General features: G+C 35.7%; 1 protein-coding gene across 1 annotated transcript in view; it reads left to right on the forward strand.

Moving 5' to 3' along the window:
* The first annotated feature begins 487 nt into the window (after positions 1-487).
* LOC103809193 (C-type lectin domain family 2 member B-like) overlaps positions 488-1,360 on the forward strand; it is a 3,363-nt gene continuing 2,490 nt past the window's right edge. The window contains exon 1 of the mRNA XM_009082011.1: positions 488-545. Within this exon, the coding sequence (XP_009080259.1) occupies positions 488-545 (58 nt within the window). The remainder of the gene's footprint in view (positions 546-1,360) is intronic.

The raw sequence follows: 1,360 nt of genomic DNA on the forward strand, positions 1-1,360 counted from the left end.
TCACTGGCTTAGATAAGTTTCATTGTGGGAGCAAACTGTGACTATGGGGAGAAAACTTTGTGGGGAGAAATTGTAACTGTGAGGATAAAATTTTAATTGAGGAGATTTTAATAGTCAAAGAGTGTTTTAATTGTGGGAGAAAACTTTAATTGGGGATGAAAGTTTGATTGTGGGGAGACAACTTTAATTTCAGGGGGAAATTTTAATTGGGAGAAAAATATAGTCAGAAGGAGAAAACTAAATGGCAGGAGAAAACTTTAATGGAGGGAAGTTTGATTGGGGAGAGAAAATTTTAACTGCAGGGACAAGATTTTAATTGTAGGAGAAAACTTTGGCTGGGGGAAAAAAAGTTCCATTGCAGGGGAAAAAACTTTAAATATATATAGAAATCTTTAATTGAGGACTGACAGCCTTCATGACATTTCTGATAGCTGTAACTTTGCTTGGCAGGTGAGACAGAAGCAGCTGCAGAGGTGGAACCCTGCAGATGGAGGAAATGAGTGATTATTCTGGATTTTTGGGTGTGGAAAGGAGCAAGCGGACAGGTAACTGTAGGGCAATGAACTGAAGAGTCACTGGATTTTTTTTTTTAATGCTTCTGTAATCTGAGAACAAACTCAGTTGAGGTAAGGCTGTAAGGGGGGAAAAAAGCTTTTTCTAGCACTTCCCTTCAGGGAAAAATTTTGTCACTCAGCAAATGGATTTTTTTCTCTCAGCAGCCTCATTTTAGACACTGTGGGTTATTCTCATTTAGGATTAACCATCCCTGAAGCACTGAAGTAGCTGAGTGTTTTGGGAATTTTAATTTTTTTTCCACAAATATTCAAATTTTCTGATTTATTCTGGATGAGAAGAAATAAATTTTTGAAGAGTTGACGTGTTAAAAGATCCCTGGTAGAAGTTTGGTACTTAAATCCAGTTTGGACACATCAGCAAAATATTTATTAATTTCTTCTTTCCCTTCAATGCTGCCCTGTTTCAACTCTCTTGATTTTGCTCCCATCTCCACCACTGTAAGGTAAAAAAAGGGGTTTTGGGGGCTTTTCCATCTCGTGCTACCCAGCTACTAAGATTTTTGAGGAATGCTTTTTTTAATTTAGCAAATCTGTTGATTTTTCTTATTTGCTGATTTTTAATTAATTTTTAAAAAATTTGTTGTTTTGGTTTTTTATATATATGACTGGGGTTTTTTAAAAAAAATATTTTGCATATTTGGTTTCTGACTTACTTTCTAATATTAATTTTCCAGGAGGAAGAGGAGAAAGGAGGGTTTGTCCCATGAGATTTGGTTCATGTAATAGATGTGGACAAAAAGGGAAAATCTTAAAAGAAAAATGGGGGAAGTGCCACTGGGTAAAAA

This window comes from Acanthisitta chloris, unplaced genomic scaffold (assembly GCF_000695815.1).
Source record: "Acanthisitta chloris isolate BGI_N310 unplaced genomic scaffold, ASM69581v1 scaffold12989, whole genome shotgun sequence".
Taxonomy (NCBI): domain Eukaryota; kingdom Metazoa; phylum Chordata; class Aves; order Passeriformes; family Acanthisittidae; genus Acanthisitta; species Acanthisitta chloris.